Source organism: Elaeis guineensis, chromosome 1, assembly GCF_000442705.2.
Source record: "Elaeis guineensis isolate ETL-2024a chromosome 1, EG11, whole genome shotgun sequence".
Lineage (NCBI taxonomy): Eukaryota > Viridiplantae > Streptophyta > Magnoliopsida > Arecales > Arecaceae > Elaeis > Elaeis guineensis.
In genome coordinates this window covers 40,073,527-40,096,081 of record NC_025993.2, presented here as the reverse complement: position 1 = coordinate 40,096,081, position 22,555 = coordinate 40,073,527, and the positions used below count along the sequence as shown (strand labels likewise).

At 46.4% G+C, this 22,555-nt stretch overlaps 1 protein-coding gene across 1 annotated transcript in view; it reads left to right on the top strand.

Annotated features, from left to right (window-relative positions):
- Window positions 1-22,555, top strand: part of LOC105034784 (uncharacterized) — a 77,207-nt gene that overhangs the window by 25,207 nt on the left and 29,445 nt on the right. Inside the window, exons 3-4 of the mRNA XM_010910062.4 lie at window positions 261-701; window positions 9,008-9,079. Of these exons, the coding sequence (XP_010908364.1) occupies window positions 261-701; window positions 9,008-9,079 (513 nt within the window). The remainder of the gene's footprint in view (window positions 1-260; window positions 702-9,007; window positions 9,080-22,555) is intronic.

Here is a 22,555-nt window from a genome sequence, read left to right as displayed (position 1 = left end):
AGACATGTTTCAACTTAGTTAAAAGTCATTACCATAATTACGTAGCTTTTTTCCAACTAAATTTCAATTTAGTTAAAGATAAAACTGTTTAACATGACTTAAGGTCCTTCTGCTCATTTGTTTTCATGAAATCCAATTTTTGTAAGTATGATACCTGATGAAAAGGGCAAGTTTTTGTTAGCTGGATGCTGTTGTAGGTTGCACTTGCTGTGGTTCTTTTTATTTATAACTTGTTACCTACTCTCTTGATGTGTCTGCAGGTGCTGAAAGAACCTCAGTTTGTTTATACTGTGGACATGGATGTAAAGAAACTTCTGAATTTGGAACCTCGCACATGGGACTTCATCTATCGCTTAGAACCCAAACTTGGGGTCATAGAGTATATGCCCAAGGAAGACATTCCTGCTGATCTGATTCGTATATTACATGATTGTAAACAAACCCACAATGGTTTCAAGCTGGAAGAGAGACAAGACACTCACGGCAAGGATTCTAATGAGCTTCCACTTCTCAAAAAACCAAAAGTTGCAGTCATTGGTAGTGGGCCATCAGGCTTGTTTGCTTCCCTTGTGCTTGGGGAACTTGGTGCAGAAGTTACCCTAATAGAAAGGGGTCAAGCAGTTGAACAGAGGGGGCGTGATATTGGTGCTTTAGTTGTTCGGCGAGTTCTACAATCTGAGAGCAATTTTTGCTTTGGGGAGGTATGCTCTCGGTTCACTTCTATTTCTTCAATGTTATCATGGAATATGAAGACCTTGGAGTCCTGATGTGGTGGTTGTATTCTAGTAGTTAGTGATTTGATATTTTGACAAGTTGTTGCCAATCCCCTCACCTTGTCCTTTATCATCACTTTCAAAGCACTGGCCCATTATTCATGGTTATTGCCAATTGTCATGACAATAAAAAGTTTGTGGTAGCACTTTAGCTTGTCCACTTTCAAGAACTATAAGTTTAGGAATGGAAGATTATATTCCACTTAGTTAATATTAAATTCTATCATTAAATAATTATGATGATGACCAATGTTTCATAAATTAGCATGGTATGCAGGCAGTTGAGGTAGCTTGCAGTGCGTACGTAGTATGTGGCTGCTTAGGCAGTTCATGTTTAAATATATGGATAAAGATGAAGAATTAGACATAAATCAATAAAATTCAGAAAACATAAGAAAAATTACAGGTAAGGTAGCAAAGGAGGAGATGAATGGAGGGCTGGGCCACTTGGCATCCACCATCTGGGTCAATTCACATCCTGGTGCAGCCTAATCCAGGTACAGCATATCCATGGGGACATATAGGCATAATGGGTGACATAGGCGGCCACAAAAACTGTTTTTTAAAACCATATTAATGACATTTTAATTCACAAAATAAGGAATCCAATATGTGGCCACATTCTACAAAGACCAAAATTTTGCTGATATCATACAAAAAAGAAAAACCAAATATTAGATTATCCAACAATCTGATGTTTAATTTATGTAATAGATTAGATTAGATACTGCATTTTTTTTCTATCTTTGAGTGCCACACAAATGTTTTTGGTAGTTTTATTTATTTTTTACTCATGGATGAAATATACATCACCCTCTGCTATGCTGTGAACATTTTGTGTGTGGACACTTGCACAGCTGCACACATTGTCAAATACTTAAATTTTTGAGAGAGTAGAAGTTGGATGTGTTATGACTTAGTTGATCATGTTGAAATGGATTAATAGGTTGAATCAAGAGGACCGGCAATGAAAAGCTACTTATACATCCAATTCACTAGATACACATGGGTGTCTATAAAGGAGGATGTTAGTATAGAAACATTCTAGCCAAAGGTATGCCATCTTAGTACTAGGCTCTGTACCAGTGTCATCTTGTTATTGTGTTAGTACGGGGCCGGTTTGGCATACCTAGTATCGGTATGCCCCTCATACCATGTATTGATACTGAATTGGTACGGTATGGTATGTCTCATACCATCTGGTTTAGTATAGTATAACTGACCTTGATTCTAACAGCATTAAACTCTAAAGCATAGTGATCTTCAATCAACGATATGCTTTCTAACTTGAGGATCCACAGTGTGACATATTATGTTGGGATTAGAAGATTACAAGAAATAGATGTCATGAGTTTTGGTCTCCAAAGAATGCCGTACTGATCTATTACCAATGCATACCGATTGTACCATACCAGTATCGAACCAGTATGTAGTGTAGGGGCCGTACCGAGTGTTGGTACACCCAACTAGCCCCTGATTGGGCATACTGACACAGTAATAGATTATTGCTGTTATGGGGTTTGGCATCGAGCCAGCATACCTTGTTGGACTCTTTGTAGCTATGTATCAAGTGGACACAATATGATCTCTTGTTGGAAGTTAAGGTGATCTATTTAACCAGCAAAGAGGCATAGATACACTAACCACCGGTGGAGTATATGATGTAGGACTAAGCGTAAGTGTACAAGATGGTCTATTTCAAGGTTCGTCGAACCAGTCTTGGGTGTCGTACTCATCGGTGACTAGTATTCTACTATGCCGGTTCAGTACTTTACCGACATGGTGTGCAATGGCATGCTAGTTTTGTACATGTATGCCATTTTCCTTTTTTTTCAATTTTTTATTCTTTCAATTTTTTATTTTTTAGTGATTTTTTCAATGATTGTGGTTGTTTAACTTAGGATTTCAATGTTATTTAGTCAGTGGACTTCCTCCAAGAAGCAGATTGAGAAATATTTGATAAAGAATTATGGTTTAAAAGCAATGATTTTGGGAAATAACACATATTTGTTACTATATAATGAATCATGTATAAGACTATCTAAATCAAATAAAGTAGCGTTACTTAAAAACTTGTTGTCCTTATCTGTCACTATCTATGATAGTATGTGAACTAATAATTGCATTGGGCTTCTTAAGGGAGTTGGAAGGAATGTAGAATTCCATCGTATGGTACGCTCCCTGACCACATAGCGGTATTGAACCGGTATGGTATGGTATGGTATGGTATGCCGTACCACCTGATTTGATATGGCATGGCAAATGTTGCTGATCGATTTGGCTCGATACGCTCGAATCAAGTGGTTTGGGATGGTTTGGCTTACCTTCTCTATTTAAAAAGAGTTAATCTACTAAAGTGTATCATAAATCATATAGTTAAAATTTTGAACTATTGATTTTGCTTTAGACATGATGGAATATACACAAGTCAGTGTCGTATCTTTTTTACATGATTTTAAATGATAAATCAAAGCAAACACTATATTATATTGTTAAATTTTTCTATTTCCCAACTTTTGGATACATTTACTTGAAATCTCCAAGTTCTAGGTTTCAATTGTTGTTGTAGATTTGCCATTTACATGTTTCGTTGTTGAATTTCAGAATTGCCAGTGGAATTTTGTAAGCCAACTTTTTTGACAAAAAAATACCTTAAACTAATTTTAGCAGACCTTTAAACTCCATAAAATATTCTCTTGTGGAAACAAATTCTTCCTTTCATTTCCTAAGTAATGTCTGTAAACATTAACTCATCTCATCTTTGAGTTTTTTCGAAAAAAATTATTCTATTTTTTATGCCCAACAAAAAAGGAAGCCAATAAGGAAATAATAGATACAATTTGATCTCCAAATTTATTATAATATTGGGGTGCAAATGAGCTGCTCAACTTATGAGCTGCTTGAGCTCGACTTGATTCGACTATTATCGAGCTCGAGTAGCAAAATATTGGACTCGAAGGCTTGTGAGCTTAGTTGAATATATATACACATATATATGTATAATATTATATTTTATTTATAATTCAATATTTTAAAATATAATATTATGTTAGATTTTGTTTTAGCCATATTTTTTAATTATGACTGTGGCTCGAATTCAAGCTTGAACTCAACTCGACTATGGCTTGGTTGATATTCGAGTCGAGTTAGTCTCTAGTATTGCTTTTTTTTTTTAATCGAGTCAAGTTTGAGCTTGGATATTAAGGCTTGATTGAACTTATGTTGAGTTTCGAGCTTGAATAGAGTTGAGCTTGAGCCTATAATTGCTCAGCTCATCTCGGCTTGGTTACACCCAAGGTTTTAATTCTCATGGGATGGAAGTGTCCCTGTATCTTCATGGAATGGGATGCCCCGCTATCCAATCCCATCTCGATAGCCATTTTAGTTATGCATTTCCATAGATATCCTCCCTCTCTCTCTCCTTCATTTTTCCTTTCTTTCTTTTTTTTTTCTTCCTTTTTTTCTTTCTTTTTCTTTTACTTTCTTTCCTTTGTTCTTCATTTTTGTAGTCCCTTCCTTTCTTTCTTTTTTTTTTCTTCTTCTTTCTCTTTCTTTCCTTCCTTTCTTTTTCTTTTCTCTTTCTTTCTTTCTTTTTCTTCTTTTTTCCTTTCAATTTTTTCTTTTTTTATCTTCCTTTCTTTCTTTCCTCTTTCTTCTTCTTTTCCTGTATGGATGGGTTTCACAGTCTCGATCTCGTCCCAGTCCCGTTTTCTCACACGGATGGGACAGGATGGCTGGGATGCCCCTTGTCCCATTGGGACGTAAAATCTTGGTTACATCTCTATTATAATATATTTGTTCAAGTATATTTATAAGAAAGTGCCCTTATAGAATGTGAATATTTAGAGATTCTGGAATTGAATATAGTGGGCTATATAGATGATGACGTTATGGCTGTGGAAAGTTAAAATTTATTTTTTTTTTTAATTTTTTGATTGTTTATCTATTTTAAATTTTACTTGCTTTTTGTTAGCTTCATATTCTGTTTATGTTTTTAAGTGCATTTTGTATTTTTGCATTTAATTTATTTTTTCTTTTACTTTTTATTTCTTAATTTCTGTTTTGTATACACATGTTTATTTCCTCTTTTTATCTAAGTCATCTCCTTTTATTTAATGCACATTGCACATACTGTTTTGCTAGTGCTTTATTAAAAAGAGTTTTACATTTAGAAATATTCTCTTATAGGTTTCATTTATCAACTTTTTGGATGAATTTTTTTCTATAATACCTTCTTTTTTGTGTTTGCCCCTTTCTCTAGGCAACTCCCTAGTTCAACTATCCTTTCCTAATTCATGAACAATTCACAATCCACTTGACCCCAGGGCCGGATTCTTCACTTTTATTCTATTCTTCATGGTCCTATTTTCTCTCCCTAACTCTATTTCCCCCTCTTCATCCTTGCACAATCTTCCACTGCACTTTTCTTATTTAGAAAACTTAAAATACCAAGCTAATGGCTCATTATTGTCCTTGTCTTGAAATTCAAATACCATAAGGGATGGTCAAACAAATTCGCCACTTTTTACTAATTTAGGGAAACATATTGCATCTCTTGCTGGAAACTATTTAAATTCAAATTCAAAATGAGCATTTAACCAGAGTCTTTCTTTCCCTACTCTTTGTTTGTTCCGATTAATTTATTGCAAGTTTGCAAAAAATTGTAAAATTTTCTGTAATTCTACTATCTTAGTACCAACAGTGCTAGCTTTTCCCTTATGCTGAAATCCTCCTTTCCTCCTTGTTAGAAAGACTCTTGCACATGCTCTCCCCTACTTTATATGGAAACTGCATTCCATATTCCGTTTACTATCTACTGCTCTCCTATTCATGTTTTCATTTGTTGTTTTTTAATGATTTTCTTTGTTTTTTATTTATATTTGCTATTTTAAAATTTCTTATTCATTTCTATTTTATATTTTTGTTACTTTATTTTTATTTCATGTTTATACTTTTTTTTAGCAAGGTTTTTGGAGCTGGTATCGAATACCGATACCCATATCGATTCCTGATCGATATGGTACGATATCGATATCGTACCATATTGAGTGCCAGTATGGCCTAGCATGCCGGTTCTGTACCAGCATGCAATTTTTTTTTATTTTTTTTAGTTTCTTTTGAATCTAATCAATTTTTTTTAAAATTTTGAATTATTTTAGATCCAAATTAATGTTCATTTATGTCATATAATGATTCTATCACTTCGAAATAAAATAAAAAAAATTTAAAACAATGCATTAAATATATTTAAAGTTCAAACTATAAAGAACAATGTACTAATCTTAAGATCTCTGTTGATATAATATCTCGTCGAGTGTCTTCTAATTTTTCATAACTTTTGTTGATATCTAATTTTTTCTGTATTGAAAAATAATTTTAAATCTCATAAATTCAGAAAAATATATTATATGCTTCAAATAACACTTCTAAATTAGCTAAAATGTATTACTAATTTTATATATTTTTTATTATTTAATTAATTAAAAAAATATGTTTTAATTTCAAACATTCTAAAAATTTATTTGAGCTTAGATTCAAATAGAAGCATATCATGGATGTTATATATATTTTTCTAAGTCCATGTACATGCGTTAAAGGCTATTTATTTTTTAATTTTATTCAAAATTAGGCCTAGGCTATCATGTGCATCATTCATCAAAATCTTCACAATCGGACATCAATTTCATAGTGAAAATAGTTTGAACCATCCTAAACAATATTTTGATTTTACAGTTATTTTTTAAATTTTATTTTTTATAAATTTTTATTTCAAAAATATATTTTTAATTTAAAAAATATATAATTAATAAAAATTAATGATTTTAGCGTCATCGTGTAGATTGTCTAAAGATCTACAATATATAATAAAATCATGCCAAAATCAAAAATTTTGGTATGATTTCTCCCTATTTTTTTATTTGTTGCCTTTTTTGTCCACAAAAATGGGAAAAAAAATTTTGAGTGAGAAGATGTTGAATTACCTTGAATCCGGTTGAAATATGTTGGTTCTTTAATGAAATTCTAAAAAATCTGGATCGTTGGGGTGGTTTCCTTTTTCTTCTTCGGCTCAAAACTAAATGAACAAAAGACAGAAGCAAATGCTTCTCTGCCTTTCCTTCGAAAGGTTATCCATCCAGACACCCCACCCCACCCACCCACCCATGCTCCCCTCACGTGCAGCTTGGTTCGGGGTCAAATCGAGCCGAAGTGGCCCAAACAATGCAGTTTCGTGCGGTTCGGGTCTGTACTGCACCGAACCAACCGGCATTTTCCATTTTTTTGGGCCAAATCGGACTGGCTCCCGAATGATCTGGTTTGGATCGGTATGGAATTCCATGCCTTTTAATTTTTTCTTGTCATGTTCTCTTATTTATTTGGTACTGCTATTATATTTTTTAGTACATTTTATTTTCTGATATATATTTCTTTGCGTTATCTCCCATTGGATGGACTGTCATCTTATGTTTAGTCCACATGTTGTACCCAGTCCTTGTTGTTGATGGCCTTTTATATTTAATATCTGGCTCATCCTATTCACAAAGTAGGGATAAATAAAAAGAACAAGCCTGTGTGCAAAATGTAGGCAACTGTCCAAGGGACTAAATGTGAAATACTAATTGTGTACAGGCTAAGTATAAAATTGCAGTCACATAAAGGACCATGTATCAAGTTCTCCTTATATTAATTAATTCTTTTCTAACATTTTCCTATATTTATTTAGTTTATTTTAAGTTTATAATAACATAATTGACTAGTTTATATTCCTTTTGTTTTTTTCTATATTTTCCTGTAACGTGTATTGCATGTGCCTCTTTTCTAGCATGCATGTGTGTATGTCTTAAGAATTTACCTGCTTTTCTTTGAACAAAAATTCTGTCATCATTTTGCTGATTTGGTTGTACCTTGGCTGTCAATAGCATTGCAGCTATACGGTCAACCATGCTTGTTTAGGTTAGTCGTCATCATCTCTATGTTAATGGGAAAACATTGGAGTCCAGCAGTCTGCTGGAAGCTGAGCCCTTTCATTTAACATTTGTGTGTGGGCAACTGGGTATGATTGGCATGGTGGTTTCGTCACAAATAGCTGCTCAGCCAATCCAAGATGGCGTTCCATCTGTTCATGTTATGTTTCCTCTTTCTGAGCAATGCTTGCATGTTCTGCATGCTCGTTGCATTTTAAGCTAATGTAGCCTATTGGTGTGTGACCATTCTTCATGAACTACTTTATATTTATCATGACAAGTAGCTGACTCATAAACCAAGTTGCGTAATTCTCTAGGTAATTAAGAAAAATCTCAAATTGTACTCACAATCACATTACTATTATAATTTCTTCTAGAGGTGGCAATTTCTAACCCAACTTGTTTACCCTACCAGACTTGACCCGCCTAAACTGACCTCTTGGGTTAGCAAGCTGGGGACAGGCTAGCGAATCCTGACCTGCCAACAGGTAGGGATATGTTCTGGTTAGGGCCCCTCAACCTGTCTGGTCATAGAAGGGGGTTATATAATCTATGCAATTATTTTTATATATGTATGTTGATGTTCATATTTTATGTGATATATGAACCATTAGGCTACTGATCTAATGGCTTAGAACTAAAAGGAGAGATGAATTGCAGCAAAACAGTCCAAAAGCTATGAAAAAAAGCTACCCATATAATATAAAGCCCAAAAGTAAATTGGCATGGGCCTTAAATGGCTAAGATGGTTGGTTGTGAGTTGGCTATGGGCTGTATTTGGGTCAGGAATTCCTGATCTGCTGGTAGGTCAGGTCGGGTTTGTCTCAGTGTTTTATGGACCTTGATATATGATTGTCAACGTAACTGGACACGATTGCCAATTCTAATTTCTTGCTAATTTCTTACATGAGAAAGTGTTTTTGCTTCTTTTGGCTCATTTACTAATCATTAAGGATCTTAGGAATAAAATCTGAATTTTATAATTTTCTACATGTTCTGTTGAGCTCTGCTCTTTCATTAAGTTGTTCTCAGAATTTCTTTTAACTTCTTCTTAGATGCTTTAGTGTTTTAGAGAGTTCTGAATTTCTTCTGGATCATTTCTGAATTAATATGGTATGGTTACTTTATATTTATCACTTTTCAAAGGAGTCTTATTGGTTTCTGTTGAGAAAGATGTAGAAAGTTCTTTAGAAAGATATCACTGGTGAATTTAATTTATGTTACTGATGAGGTTCTCCTACCGATCATTTATGAAGTACTCATCCATAGCAGGGTGGTGCAGGTACATGGAGTGATGGAAAGCTGGTAACAAGAATTGGAAGGAACAGTGACAGTGTTCAGGCTGTAAGATCTTAATGTTACTTTGTTATTTTGTTATAAATTTCAGTTTTCGGCGTTAGTGAAAGTTCTTATTTATTGTGTTTTCTAGCAGCTGTCCTCTTAACTTTAAGTTGTACCATTATTCTCATAATCTGATTTATAATATTGTTCCATGCCTTAGCAGCATTCATGTCAATGAGGCATATATAGATAACAGTCTTAGTTGTTTTGTACCTGTATTCTCATCCTTCTTTGAATTGCTTGGAATTTTTAGATGCATATTGTTGCGGCCAATCGCCTCTCCGCCCGATCGTCGGGAAGCGTGCACCTGCAAAAGGAAGTCCGCACTGACCGGAGGCGGCTCCGGCGGGGACCCTCCGACGGTCAAGTCAGAGAGGTGACTGGGCAACAGTGAAATGCAGACAGAGAGCTCTGAGAAGGAGAGAGGGAGAGGAAAGAGAGGGAGGAGCGAGCCTGCGTATGTGGGAGAGACGGGCGGATCGACCCTTTGCACTGTTGCCTTCCCCGGTATATATAGTGGAGCTAGGTATGGCGCCGTCATTAATGACGCGGATAAGTGAGGAACTGTCAACTCACTGTAGACTGTCAGAGCCGCCGTGGAAATGTCATGTCGCCGTGTGGCCGTCTAATCACCAGGGTTGACCTCGCTCTCGGCGGGACAATACCCCTGGGGAACTGTGCCGCATGTCCGTGTCAGAGCTGACAGGGTCCGGCGGCTGTACGGCGATGGGAGGAGACGGCCGACCCTTGGTCGGTGGCCAGCAGAGTGGCGTCGGGTTCCTCCGTCAGTCGGCGAGTTTCATGTGAGTCGGCCTCTGGGTCTGGTCGGTCGGGAGGGATACGCCCGACATACCTCCAGTCGGTGATTGGGCCATTGAAAAGCCGTCAGTAGCGTCTGTTAGTCGGTCACTCCCGGCTTTCAGTCGGGGACGGTCGGTCGGGCCGCCAGCCGGTCGGGCCCTCCGATAGTCGGTCGGTCGGTCGGTCGGAGACGGTCGGTCGGGCCGCCAGCCGGTCGGGCCCTCCGATAGTCGGTCGGTCGGTCGGTCGGTCGGTGGGTATCCCCCAACAGTTGCCCCCCTCCACTCCTAAGTCGGATGATGAGCTGGCGACTAGGAGTGGATTTGTCGTACGCGAGGATCCGACCGTACCGCCGATTGATACGGTGTCCGGCGCCTTGTAAATGTCGAGAGGTTTACCGGCGCCCGACATCCAGTCGGCGCCAGGCGTCTCGTCCCATCAGCATCAGGTGTCGGTCGGCGCCGGACGTCCCGCCGTGCCGGATGTCCCGCTGGTGTCAGCGATAAAACCGGTGCCAGGTGTCATGTCCCATCGGGAAGTGGAACCGTCGTGTCCCATCGGGAAGTGGAACCGTCATTCCCGCCGTTCCCTCGGGAACTCCAAACGTCGCGTCCCGTCGGGAAGACAAAACGTCGCGTCACGCCGCGACACGTGGCGTGTGGCCATCGGCTCGCGTTCGGTGGAGCGGATGGAGGCGACGTGGCGCAATCTGAAGGGGGGTGCGTCGAACCGTCGGACCGTTGGACGGTCCTGATGATGCCACGCGGCGAAATCTGGGGAGTCTTTGCCGTGCGTGCCTTCATCTCGACCGTTGGGGAGCACTATATATACAAAGTTACCCCCACATGGTTTTTTACTCCTCTCATTTTTACAGTCGAGACTCTGCCCGCTTGAGCCTCCGCTCCAGGTACTTCTCCGCTCTGTCTCCCATTTGCGACTCTTTCCTTCCAAGGGCTAGAGTAGCCTTCCTCTTTCTTTTTCCTTTCTTCCTTGCCATTTCTTTGAGCTCATGGCTAGGACGTCCCCACGAGGTAGTCGGTCGGGAGAGCCGACCAAAGACACTCGGTCGTCCCCGGAGGTGGAGGCTTCTTCACTTTCGGGGCCGAACGTCGATCGGCTCCGGGAGCAGTACTGCGTCCCGGAGCAGATTCGGCTGTTCGCCCCTGGCGCCGATGGTCGGGTTAATAGCCCGCCCGAGGGTCAGGTGGCCTTCTATCTGGAGGATCTCCGGGCCGGCCTTCGATTCCCGATTCCGGAGTTCGTCCGGAACGTTCTGGACTATTACGGGCTGTGCCCGGCACAACTTGCGTCGAACTCGGTTCGGCTGATAGTCAGCTTTGCCCTCTTGTGTCGGCTTTTGCCGACCGAACCTCGGATCTCTCTCTTCCGAGTTTTCTTTGTCCTCCGACCCCACCCTAAAGCCCGAGGGTGGTGGTACTTCATTCCTCGGAAAGGGCTCTCTTTTATTACTGGTCTTCCGACATCCATCCACGGATGGAAGAACCAGTTCTTCTTCGTGTCGTCCTCGGCCCCATGGGGGTTTCCCGCCCGTTGGGGGAATCCCCGTACCGATCCGAACGAGAACAGTCGGGTGGAGGCCGACGATCGGGAGGACTTCCATCGGCTAAAGGACATCTCGGTGCCGAAGCAGAGCGAGCTCGTCACCGAGCAGGCCTTGTACGACGCTGGCCTTAGCCTGGTCCCCCGTTTAGGTCGGTTTGCATTCTCCCGACACCTTCATTTTCTTTTCTGTCTTCTTCTTTAGCTCTAACCTTTCGTCGTCTTTTTCAGATATGCCGCCGAGGACGCGACTGTCGGCAGCCGACATACGTCAGCACGCCGTGAGGAAGAGGCCGGCGGCAGGTGCCGGACCGTCGCAGCCTCCCAAGAGGCCCCGCGTGGTTCCGCCAAGCGAACCAGCCGGGTCGGAGGCAGAGCCGGTGATCGCACTGTCGGTACCGACAGTGCTTGTTGATGTCCCGTCCGAGGGACCGTCAGTCGGGGGAGCTGCTTCGCCCGACCGTCGAGCGGCTGACTCTGCCGGGGGCACGCCGACCGCCCAGCAGATTCCGAAGGTTCGGGAGGAAGTCCGCGAACCTGAGCTGCCGACGCATGCCACCGCCGCGCCGTCTGCCGAGACTCGGTCGGGCTCGAGCTTGCCGTCTATCTCCGACGTCAGGGCCTGGACGGCAAGCCGAGGTAAGGCCCCAATGGCGTCGGGTGACGAAGGTCGGTCGGCGGGCGGGTCGGCCGACTTTCCGCTTCCCGAGGGTGCGTCGGGCCTGGCCAACCACGACTTGGCCAGGAGACTGTGCCAAGCACTCCTTCCCGCCGACATCGAAGCAATGAAGAACCAGCGTGTCTCCGACATGCTGTCGTCCTTCTATCCGATGCTGATTCGGGTAAACCCTTCTTCCTTCTGTTTTTAATTGTCGCTTCGCAAGTTCGGCTCACTAACAGTCGGCTCTTTTTGTGCAGCTGGTCTTCAACATATCCGAGCTAGAGGCCGGATATCGGAAATTCGGGGATATGCGCGCGGCCTGGAGAGATAAGGTCGCGGGGCTAGAAGCCGAGAAGACCATCCTTGTCGACCAATTCCAGCAGTCGGTTGAGCGGGAGAACCGACTCGAGGGGGAGGTCTCCCAACTCTCGGAGGAGAACTCCCGACTCAAGGAGGCCAAGGCATCGTTAGAGTCGGAGCTCAAGTCGGCGAAGGATGACGCGGCCAAGAAGTCCCGGACCATCCGTCGGCTCCGACACGAGCGAGACAGTGTCGGCAAAGAGCTGGAGGCCGAGCGCGAGCAACTCCGAGCAAGTCTCGGGAACCTCGCCAAGGCCGAAGAAGGCCTTTCCGACGCGCAGGCCGACGCGGACGTCGCCAAAGCCGAGGCAGAGTCGGCAAAGGAGGCTTTGGGTCGGGCGATCGAGGTCTTCCGGGACTCGGAGGAGTACCGCGAAGAGCTCTTGGAGAGCGGCTACCTTTCGTACCAAGTTGGGTACGAGGATGCCCGGGAAGCCGTTCGGAGCTTGTACCCCGAACTCGACCTTAGCGGCGTGGTTCTGCCAGAGTCGGAGGCCCCAGCTGCGGAGGAGGCGGCCGGACCAGCGTCGGACGGTCTCTCCACCAGGGCGGAAGCCGAAGACGTCGCAGAGCCAGTTGCCGAAGATCGGTCGGCCCCGACGGATGAAGTCGGAGCAGAACCGCCGACCAACTCGCATCGTCGTCCTGTTGAGGACGTTGACTCCGACGATTAGTCGGTTTTGTTTCGTCATATGCTCTGCTTCGACCTGTAATCGGGCTTCGGCCTTATCTTTGTAGATAAAGTTTCTTTAAGTATTGAATGAAACTTCCCTTTACTTTCTCCCCTTGTTTGTAATGCCAACATGTCTGCAATGTCGAACGTTAGTCGCTGACTTAGTTAAGTCACTAACTCGCGCAAGTCGGTAGGACTTCAGCGACTTGTTCAGCCCCGAGAGTAAAATGTGTCCCGACTTTAGGTCGGGTTCCGACAATCGAAGTCGTCGTCCGGCGCAGTATCGGGGAAACGATAGTAAGTCGGGTTCCCATACCCCTGCGTCGGGTTCGATGTTTTCCGACGCCCGGTGGTAAGCCGAATGTCGTTCAGCCGGCCGTTAGTCGGTCGGCAAGTCGTAGATGCGACAAAGGTCGCGTCGTGTGATAGACGGTGGTAAGCCGAATATCCCTCGACCGGCCGTAGCTAGGTCGGAAGTCGCGACAATAGTCGCGTGGGCTTTTTGCCTTTCTTCGGTCGGGGCCCGATCGGCCTGTCGGCCGACGGATTCTGCCCGAAAATTCGACCGTAGAGGGAGCATGAACTCCCGTTCATAAGAGTCCGCCGGCCTTTGTGAAGGTCCGACGAGTCGTCGAAGGAGTATTGGCTCCCGTCGTTGTAGATGTATCGGTCCGTGTAAGGGGCCGATGTGTCGTCGGTGCCAGATCCGCGTCGGCGTGTCGGGGCTGAGCGCCGACCGGTAGTGGAAGAGTTAGAACTCCAATTTTTCAAACTGAAGATGTATTCCGACAATTGGATTACAGAATTCACTGGCAATACAGCTTCAAGTTGTCGGCGTTCCAAGTCCGGGGAATGGTTTTTCCCTCAAGGGTTTCCAGCCGATAGGCTCTCGGCCCGAAGGTGTCAGCAACCCTGTAGGGTCCTTCCCAGTTGGGAGCCAACTTCCCTTGGTCCAAGGGCTTCGACACCTCCGCCTTCCTCAAGACTAGGTCGCCAGGCCTGAAGAGCTTTGGTCTGACCTTGGCGTTGTAGTACCGGGCGACCCTCTGTCGGTATGAGGCCATTCGGATTTGAGCCTCATTTCGCAGTTCGGGGAGAAGGTCTAGGTCGGCCCTCCGACTTTCGGAGTTGTCCGGCTCGTGGTACTGCTCGACCCTTGAAGACGGCAGGCCAATCTCGAGCGGGATCACAGCTTCTGTCCCGTAAGCCAAACTGAACGGCGACTCTCCGGTCGGGACACGGGGGGTCGTTCGGTAAGCCCATAGGACGGAGCCCAGCTCGTCGACCCAGAGACCTTTGGCTTCGTTCAGTCGGGTCTTGAGTCCATGGAGCAAGGTTCGGTTCGTCACCTCAACCTCACCGTTGGACTGTGGGTGCCCGACTGAAGTTAGTCGATGACGGATGTGGAACCTGGCGCAGAAGTCCTTGAAGTCTTGGTTGTCGAATTGTCGTCCGTTGTCGGTGATGATGGTGTGCGGCAATCCGAACCTGAAGATGATGGACTTTTGGACGAAGTCCTCCATCTTCCGCTCGGTGATCTGCGCCAAGGGCTCGGCCTCGACCCACTTCGTGAAGTAGTCGATGGCGACAACGATGAACTTCCTTTGGCCCGACGCCGGTGGGAAGGGGCCGAGAATATCGACTCCCCATTGAGCGAAGGGCCACGGAGCGACAATGGGAGCGATTTGGCTGGCCGGTTGGTGCTGAATATTGGCATACTTCTGACATGGCTCGCACCTTCGGACCAACTCTGCCGCATCCTTCCTCATGGTCGGCCAGTAGTAGCCCTGTCGTAAGACCTTGAAGGCTAAGGACTTGCCCCCCAAGTGATTCCCACAAATTCCTTCGTGAACCTCTCGGAGGGCGTAGTCAGCGTCGGTCGGTCCCAAGCACCTGAGCAGGGGGAGGGAGAACGACCTCTTGTAGAGTCGGCCGTCCATGATCACGTATTGCGACGCCGACCATCGGAGTCGCTTGGCCTCCGTGGGGTCTTCGGGACTGGTCCCGTCGGACAAGTACCGGACGATCGGGTCCATCCAACTCGGTTCGGACGTTAGCTGCTGTACTTCTTCGACCCGATTGATGCTCGGCTGTTGGAGGTTTTCGACAAATGTTCGACCCAAAGAATCATAGGCCGACGTTGCCAATCTGGAGAGAGCGTCGGCACGGGCGTTCTCCGTCCTGGGGATGTGGGAGATCTCGAAATGCCCGAAGCGGGCCACGAGATCTTTTACCTTCTGAAGATACTTGATCATGGTCGGATCTCGCGCCTCGAAGTCGCCCTTGACCTGCCCCACGATCAGCTGAGAGTCGGAGAATGCCCGGAGGCCGTCGACGCCCAGTTCCTTCGCCATCCTCAAGCCCGCGAGGAGTGCCTCGTACCCAGGTGGAGATCGGGTCCGGCTCAGAGACCGAATCTCGTCCCGGGCCTTCAGCTCCCGACCTTCGGTCGGTCGTTGGGCATTCAGCGATGAAGTCGGCCAAGACCTGAGCCTTCAAGGCAGGCCTCGGTCGGTACTGAATGTCGAACTCGCTAAGCTTCATTGCCCACTTAGCGAGTCGTCCGGATGTGTCGGGTCGGCGCAGTACGGCCCTCAGGGGCTGGTTGGTGAGTACCACGATGGCATGGGCCTGGAAGTATGGTCGGAGCCGTTGCGCGGAGACGGTCAGGGCGAAAACCATCTTTTTCGTCTCCGAGTATCTTGCTTCGGCGCCGTGGAGCACTTTGCTGGTGTAGTAGATGGGCTGATGGGTTCGGCACTCGTTTTCCCGAACAAGCACCGAACTGATCGCCTCAGAAGATGTGGCCAAGTAGAGATACAAGGTCTCCCCGACCTGCGGCTTTACGAGCAGCGGCGGGGAAGCCAAGTACCCTTTCAGGTCTTCAAAGGCCCGTTCGCACTCATCCGACCAAGAGAAACCGTTCGCCTGGCGCAGGGTCTTGAAGAACGGGAGGCACCTTTCAGCTGATCGGGAAACGAATCGGCTAAGAGCGATGATTCTTCCATTCAGTTGTTGGACCTCCTTCTTGGTGTTCGGATGACGCATGTCGAGGATCGCCTTTATCTTCTCAGGGTTGGCCTCGATCCCTCTCTGAGAAACGAGGAATCCGAGGAACTTCCCCGAGGTCACCCCGAAGGCGCACTTGGTCGGGTTGAGCTTCATTCGGTGCCGTCGAAGGGTGCGGAAGGTCTCTTCGAGATCCTGAACATGGTCCGGGATCTGCGTGCTCTTTACCAGCATGTCGTCCACGTATACCTCCATGTTACGCTCGATCTGGTCTTTGAAGATCTTGTTGACGAGTCGCTGGTAGGTGGCGCCGGCATTCTTCAATCCAAAGGGCATCATCCGATAACAGTAGAGGCCCTTGGGGGTCACGAACGCGGTGTGCTCCTCGTCTTCAGGCGCCATCCGGATCTGATTGTACCCGGCGAAGGCGTCCATGAAGCTGAGCAGTCGAAATCCGGACGTCGCATCCACCAGCTGGTCGATCTTCGGGAGTGGAAAGCTATCCTTCGGGCATGCTCGATTGAGGTCGGTATAGTCGATGCAGATCCTCCACTTCCCGTTGGCTTTCTTGACCATGACGACATTGGCGAGCCAATCGGGATACGTGGATTCCCGAATGAAGCCTGCTTCGAGCAGCTTGTCCACTTCTTCGTCAATGGCCTTCTGCCTTTCTGGGGCGAAGGACCTTTTCTTCTGCCTCACCGGCTTCATTGTCGGATCGATGTTGAGTCGGTGAGTAATTGTTTCTGGAGGGATGCCCGACATATCTGCTGCCGACCATGCGAATATGTCGGCGTTGGCCGTCAGCAACTCCGCCAGTCGGTGGCGTTCGGTGTCGGGCAATTGAGACCCGATCCAAACTTTTCTGTCGGGATTTTCTCCTATCGGGATCGCCTCGAGCTGCTCGGCCGGCGAACCCCGCTCTTCCTCCTCCCGTTGATCCAGTTTGTCGATTGTCAGGGGATCCTTTGTCTCGTCGCTTTGGGCGGAGATTTGGAAGCATCGTCGGGCGAGCTGTTGATCTCCGCGCATCTCCCCGACTCCGTTTTTGGTCGGGAATCGAACAAGGAGATGGTACGTCGAGACGATCGCCCTGAGGGCGTTCAGTCCGGGTCGCCCGAGTATGGCGTTGTAGGCCGAAGGAACTCGGACGACCGCGAAAATGAGGGAGACCGTTCTTTGCCGTGGTTCGGTACCGACCGTCACGGGCAGGGTGATTTCTCCTTCTGTCGTGACGGTGTCTCCGGCAAAGCCGATCAAGGGCGTGGAGACCCTACTAAGTCGATCAGTCGGTAGTCGCATTCGGGAGAAGGTCGAGTAAAACAAAACATTTGTCGAACTTCCATTATCAACAAAAATTCGTTTTACATCATAATTGGCTATTGTCGCCGACACAACAACAGCGTCGTCGTGGGGAGTCTGGATGCCCCGAACGTCGTCTTCCGAGAAGGCAATCACGTCGTCCGGGCGCGGCTTTTTCGTCGGCTCTCCTCCTGCAGACGTCCCCGGGCCCAGCCGCTTGGAGATCATGTTGATGACCCCAGCCGTCGGCTGGTTAGTCGGTGCCTCTTCAGTCGGCTGGGGGCGTCGATCGGCAGTCGGTCGGGTCGGCGGACCCTTTCGAAACTTGCCGAGATACCCTCGGCGGATGAGATTTTCGATCTCATCCTTCAACTGGATGCATCGCTCGGTGTCGTGGCCGTGGCTCCGATGGAACCGGCAGTACTTCCGATGGTCGAGGCCCTTTGCCTTCAGAGGCGGAGGCCGTCGCAGGTATTCTTTCCCTTCGATCTCCATCAAGATCTGCGCACGGGGAGCGGAGAGGGGAGTGTAGGAGTCATACCTGGGACGCACCGACCTCGGAGTCTGTCGGCGGGGTGATTTTTGGATCTGTCGGGGTGGAGAAAGCCGACTACCGGCCGGGGGCCTGCTTGGTTCGGCGGGCTCCCGACCTTTTCTTCGCTTCTCCTTCGAACCCCTGGGCTCGACCAAGCGTCGGTCGGACGCTCCTTCGTCCGCGCGCATATACTTGTATGCGCGTTCCAGTAGCTCGGCGTATGTTCGGAGGAGGGTCTTGTCCAGAGAATAAGTAAATCGGGACGACCTCAGGCCCCGCTTCATGGCTGAAACCGCCATGTCTTCGTTGAGGTCCCGGACCTCGAGCGTGGCCGCGTTGAATCGCGCCACGAAGTGTCGGAGCGTCTCGTTTTCCCCCTGCTTGAGGGAGAAAAGGCTATCCGACGTTCGCGGCGGCTTTCGGCTGGTGCTGAAATGGGCCACGAACGAGTGCTCGAGCTGCGCGAAGGAATGGATACTGCCCGGTCGAAGACCGGAGTACCAAGCCCTGGCAGCCTTGCGAAGTGTGGCGGGGAAGCCGATGCAAAAAAGAGCGTCGGTTGCCCCTTGAATTATCATGAGAGCTTTATAGCTCTCGAGGTGGTCGACTGGGTCGGTGGAGCCGTCGTATGGCTCCACGTTCGGCATTTTGAACCGACTGGGAATCGGCTCATCGAGGACCAGTCGAGAGAGAGGCTGGGCGGTCTGGAAGTCGACGTCGTTCGAAGACTTCTGGCCGTCCATCTGCAGTTGGGCGAGCCGGCGGTCGATCTCCTCGAACCGTCGCTCGTAGTCGTCCGCTCGTCGATGCTGGGAGACCCCAGGAGTGGAGCCTCCGGAGGACTCTGAAAGAGAGGCCGACGGTGTACGCGGCCGCTTTTCCTTCCTCGCCCGTTCCAACGGGGAGGGAGAGGGCCGCTGAGACCGTCGGTCGTCGCGCCGTAGTCGCCCCTCCTCCTCTCCGTGGGAGCGCTGTTGAGAGCGCTCGCTTGGAGGCGACAGGGGTCGGCGCGGCCGTCGGCGGCTGCTCCTGGAAGGCATAGGTCGGGCCGCCGGTTGTTGCTGGAGGCTTTTGACTGCGTCGGTCAGTACGGTCATCTGCCGTACGATGGCCGCAATCTGGGCCTCCGTGGTCACTGCAGGATGCGGAGAGCTAGGCTCCGCCGTCGGTGGTGGTGGAGAGGCCTCTTCCCGGCGGGAAGAGCGCCTTGCCGACCCAGTGACTCTCGATCGTTGAGCTCTTGTCTTTGTCATGCTGTCCCCTACCTGGCGCGCCAATCTGTTGCGGCCAATCGCCTCTCCGCCCGATCGCCGGGAAGCGTGCACCTGCAAAAGGAAGTCCGCACTGACCGGAGGCGGCTCCGGCGGGGACCCTCCGACGGTCAAGTCAGAGAGGTGACTGGGCAACAGTGAAATGCAGACAGAGAGCTCTGAGAAAGAGAGAGGGAGAGGAAAGAGAGGGAGGAGCGAGCCTGCGTATGTGGGAGAGACGGGCGGATCGACCCTTTGCACTGTTGCCTTCCCCGGTATATATAGTGGAGCTAGGTATGGCGCCGTCATTAATGGCGCGGATAAGTGAGGAACTGTCAACTCACTGTAGACTGTCAGAGCCGCCGTGAAAATGTCATGTCGCCGTGTGGCCGTCTAATCACCAGGGTTGACCTCGCTCTCGGCGGGACAATACCCCTGGGGAACTGTGCCGCATGTCCGTGTCAGAGCTGACAGGGTCCGGCGGCTGTACGGCGATGGGAGGAGACGGCCGACCCTTGGTCGGTGGCCAGCAGAGTGGCGTCGGGTTCCTCCGTCAGTCGGCGAGTTTCATGTGAGTCGGCCTCTGGGTCTGGTCGGTCGGGAGGGATACGCCCGACATACCTCCAGTCGGCGATTGGGCTATTGAAAAGCCGTCAGTAGCGTCTGTTAGTCGGTCACTCCCGGCTTTCAGTCGGGGACGGTCGGTCGGGCCGCCAGCCGGTCGGGCCCTCCGATAGTCGGTCGGTCGGTCGGTCGGAGACGGTCGGTCGGGCCGCCAGCCGGTCGGGCCCTCCGATAGTCGGTCGGTCGGTCGGTCGGTCGGTGGGTATCCCCAACACATATATTCTATAAAGGTCATATAATTTGTAATTCCATCTTTGTGCATATCTTCTGTTTCATGATATTGTTTATGTGCCTCTTTTTCTTTCTCGAAGAACTGTGATGCAGTCTAGGGCTGAAAATGGGTAGGATGTTGGTTGGATATTGGTAATATCCATATCCATATCCATACTTATTTCAGCAGATACAAATATGGATATGCATATTAAAATGATATTAAATATCCACATTTGCTTTTAATGGATAGAGGTACAAATTGTAATCATATCCATATTGTTTCTAGAGGGACACATATTATTTGGATTTATGCAGTATGCAAATCAGATTTTTGAGCATAACTCGGTAAGCACAGTATTTGGTTATACAATGTAGGCCTATAAATGTTGTTATAATATTAGGAGAATGATGAGTACTGTGCACAGAGAATTTATTTAATTAATAGCACTCTTCTTGATCATCATAACATATATGTTTGTCCATGTTAATTTTAGGCAAGCCCCTATGGATACTTTGAATAAAAGATGTTTTTTTATTACTAATATGTTAAGTAACTATATGTCCAAAGTGGAGAAAATACCTTAGTATCTAGAAATCATAATCTGAATCCAAGAGAAACTTGTATTCTTACATCTGAATCCAAATCAGAAAGAAAAATATGAAATTCACATTTGTATGCATATTCAAATAATTCTCTCTATCTGAATACATATCTGAATCCAATTGGATGCAGATGGTTCTATCTGTATCTGACCAAATTCAGATCTGAACTTGATTTTATGGAACCCATTTTCAGCCGTAATGCATCTTCTCAAAATTTAGAAATCTTTCTTGCAGTACTCTTCACCCACAGGTAACTGTTATCCTAGTATCTTTGCAGAAAGTGTATGATAAGTGAGAACCTTCATTACCGTCTATGGCATTTATTAGCTTGCTTCTGATTTGCAGAGCATTTTACATTGTAACAAGAACTTTACCCAGATCATGGTTGATTATAGTGCTATAAGTTTGTTCTTTCTTTCATGGCACGTCTTAATTTTTCTCCTCAGTAATTCCAGATCATTTTGTTCTGATCATGTTTCTGTTGGATTTTCCATGTCGGAGCATGCATGTATGTTTCAAAATTTCTTTTCTAAACAACGCAGTGGAATAGAAGATTAAAACACCTTTTAATCTACATCATGCATGCATAAAACATAAAGCACTAGGAGCTACTTCATATGCTGAAATTGAATATGTGCTGAATTTAATGCTGAAATTGAATATGTGATCGAATCACATACCTGTTTCGCAAATCCTTTCTTCAAATTTGGATCTAGAAGAGAATAGGTTCTTCCTTAGCCGCGCAAGCACTCGGCCTCTACGGATATCCACTCAGGATCAGTCTGGAACAATCCTCTTTGGTATTGATTTTTTTTCTCTAAGAAAAATCAGCCTGCGAATCTGAACGAAGCCTGGATCGTGATCAACTCTTTGATCCTTTCCTTGATCTTCTTCTTCTTTTCTTCTCTTGCTTTTCTTCCCTTGATTATGAAGCAATCAGGGACTAAAACCAGCAAGCAAAGGGGGACGCCCAAACACCTTTAGGCGTGGAAGATGGAGGATGCCCAAGCTTGGGCGTTGGATCTTCAAGGGAGAAGAGAGAGGGGGCGTGGGCTCTTCTATGGAGGCGTGGGGCTGCTGGATTTCAATGCTTAGAAGCCTTAGGAAAGGATCATTTAAATAGGCATAAGGTTTGAATCCTATTTAAAATCAAACAACCACTTAATACAACTTCTATTTGCATTAAGAATCCTCATTCTTTTAGTCATTTGACTCCCTTTGGGAGATCCTTTAGATGTCAACTATTGGAGCCTTTGCACCCACAAATACACATGCCACATGGCACCTATGGGATGCCCCATACTGGTTCCACACGCCTTCTAATGAGTGGGCACGCCCAACTTGATCAAATCAAGTGGCGCCCAATCAAAACTATCAAGAAAATTAATTAAAGGCTTGATCTTTTAATTCATTTGATCCAAAATCCTAGGCACCCAACAATTGGAGCCCAATGAATCTAATTCATTTAGATTATTAGCAGATAATTAAATTTGAATTAATCTTATCAAATAAGAAATTCAAACGTAAAGAGAAAATTGGGTCCAACCATGTGCTAGCAAGGTTAGCTTGAACCCAATAGAGTTTCTCTAAACCCAATTGAGACTTTATAAGCCCAATTGCTTATTTCAGGTCTAATTCCTTTGTTGTGTGATCCCACAGGTTCAATTCTATCTGGTAGTGAGATATACAATGATCCTAATTGAGACTTTATTAGCCCAATTGCTTATTCCATCCCAATTGAGACTTTATAAGCTTAATTGCTTATTCCAGGTCTAATCTCTTTGTTGTGTGATCCCATAGACTCAATTCTATCTGGTAGTGAGATATACAATGATCTCTATTATAGTATCATTGAAACTCTTTTCAATGGGTCGGAACAATTTCACTC